Source organism: Emiliania huxleyi, assembly GCF_000372725.1.
Source record: "Emiliania huxleyi CCMP1516 unplaced genomic scaffold EMIHUscaffold_5389, whole genome shotgun sequence".
In the NCBI taxonomy this organism is placed as follows: domain Eukaryota; phylum Haptophyta; order Isochrysidales; family Noelaerhabdaceae; genus Emiliania; species Emiliania huxleyi.
In genome coordinates this window covers 1-1582 of record NW_005197952.1, presented here as the reverse complement: position 1 = coordinate 1582, position 1582 = coordinate 1, and the positions used below count along the sequence as shown (strand labels likewise).

The 1582-nt window shown below is 67.8% G+C and overlaps 1 protein-coding gene across 1 annotated transcript; it reads left to right on the top strand.

Annotated features, from left to right (window-relative positions):
• Positions 1-224: 224 nt before the first annotated feature.
• Positions 225-1569, top strand: EMIHUDRAFT_256871 (hypothetical protein; the record flags this gene model as incomplete). Its single annotated transcript, XM_005765710.1, has 4 exons — positions 225-271; positions 1073-1115; positions 1191-1483; positions 1560-1569. 4 exons carry the CDS (start codon positions 225-227, stop codon positions 1567-1569), a joined length of 393 nt encoding a protein of 130 aa, XP_005765767.1.
• Positions 1570-1582: the final 13 nt, after the last annotated feature.

Sequence of the window (1582 nt, the reverse complement as noted above, 5' to 3'; positions counted from 1 at the left end):
AAGCATTCCCCAAAGGTGGTGCGTTTGTCACGCGCGAGCACGAGCGTGACACTGCACTTGGCGCCGAGCGCCCGCGGCTCAGACCTTGTGCAAGCCGACCCTCGGTGCAAGCACCGGTCCGGACCGTGGGCGCTCGGTGTGGAGCAAGCAAGACCCCCCCCCCCCCCCCCATCGGGGCGCGCTCGCCATTCCAACGGGCGCCAGGAGCACCAAGAGGACTCCTCATGGCTGCTTGCAAGTGGGCTTCCACCGGCCTCGGCTGGGGGGGCGGGTTGTCCCGGCTGCGGACACCTTCTGCAGCCCCCTGGGCCCGTGACAGCACCCCAAAACTGCCCCTCGGCGGCATACAGCACTGCCAGCCAGCCTCTTCCTCCTCCTCAAGGGCTGTACTATAGGCCATATTGCGCCGCCTCCTACTGGCAGCCGGGCGGGCGCGCGCCGCGGGCGCCTCGGCGCGCGCACGGCTCGCAAAGTTCGAACGAGTACTGCCGCCCGGCCGCCTCAAGGCTGCCGGGCGGCAGTACTCGCCTCGCAAGGCGCGCACCGGCTGATCTGGCTGCTGCGCCGGCGGCCGCTGCGCTGGCCGCTGCTGCGCCGGCTGGCGGGCGGTACGGCCGCCGGCGGCCGCTGCACCCGCGCCTTCCCTCGCGGGCGCCGTCGCGCCGCGCGCGCCCAACTCTACTGGTACACGGCACGCGTCGTCACTCAGCCGCGCGGAGAATAGGCGGTGCAGCGCGCGAAGCGCGCGCGATCTCGTACTTTCAAGGCTGGATCCGGCCATTCCAAGGGTATACCTTTGAGAATCCCCAGCGTCCCACCCTCCTAGTCACACTCTCAATTTCTCGACTGGCCAACACGAAGTGCTGCGATCGGGGGTGGCCCATTTCTTTTTTCCTTTCTTTTTTTGGGCCCTGTGGGCACCCTACCAAGGTAGGGATGCGGATGGGAGGACGGCACGCCGCCACCACACAGGGATTTTAAGGAGAGGGGTGTGGTGCGCTAGCCGTCGCCCACCCTTGGGCGTCCGCCTCTTCCTATCTCTCTTCGCAGTCCTTCTCCGATTCTCGCCTAGTGGAGTCGAGTGGAACCCGCAGGCTATTTCTTTTCCACCCATGGTGCCCCCTCGGCCTGCCTCTCCCCACCACACGCACCGCCGCGCGCGCTGATGGCCTGCACCCCCGCCTCCGCAGTCCGACTCGAGCGCGGTCGGCGCGCTCGCCGCCGCGGGCGGCGGAGTCCTCTTTGCGAGCGGGTGGCTGGTGTGGATCGACGGGGTCGCGGCGGCCGCAAACGACTACGGCTTTGGCACGCCGGGCGCGGACTGGGTGCCCGGCATCCTGCAGACGGTCGCGCTTCTCATGGTGAACGCGATCACGTGGAGCGCGATGGCGGACGGCGGGTTTGACGACTCCGTCGCGCAGAAGGTGAAGGCGTGGGTCTTTGTCTCGTTTGTGTTTGCCTTCTCCGGCCTGATTGCGTCCACGTACATCCTGGTCCGAGAGTCCAACTCGCCCACCGCTCCCGGCTCTCATGACTCGGCCGTACGAGGCCTTTTGCAGAACCTGCTGATCTTCGGAAGCTC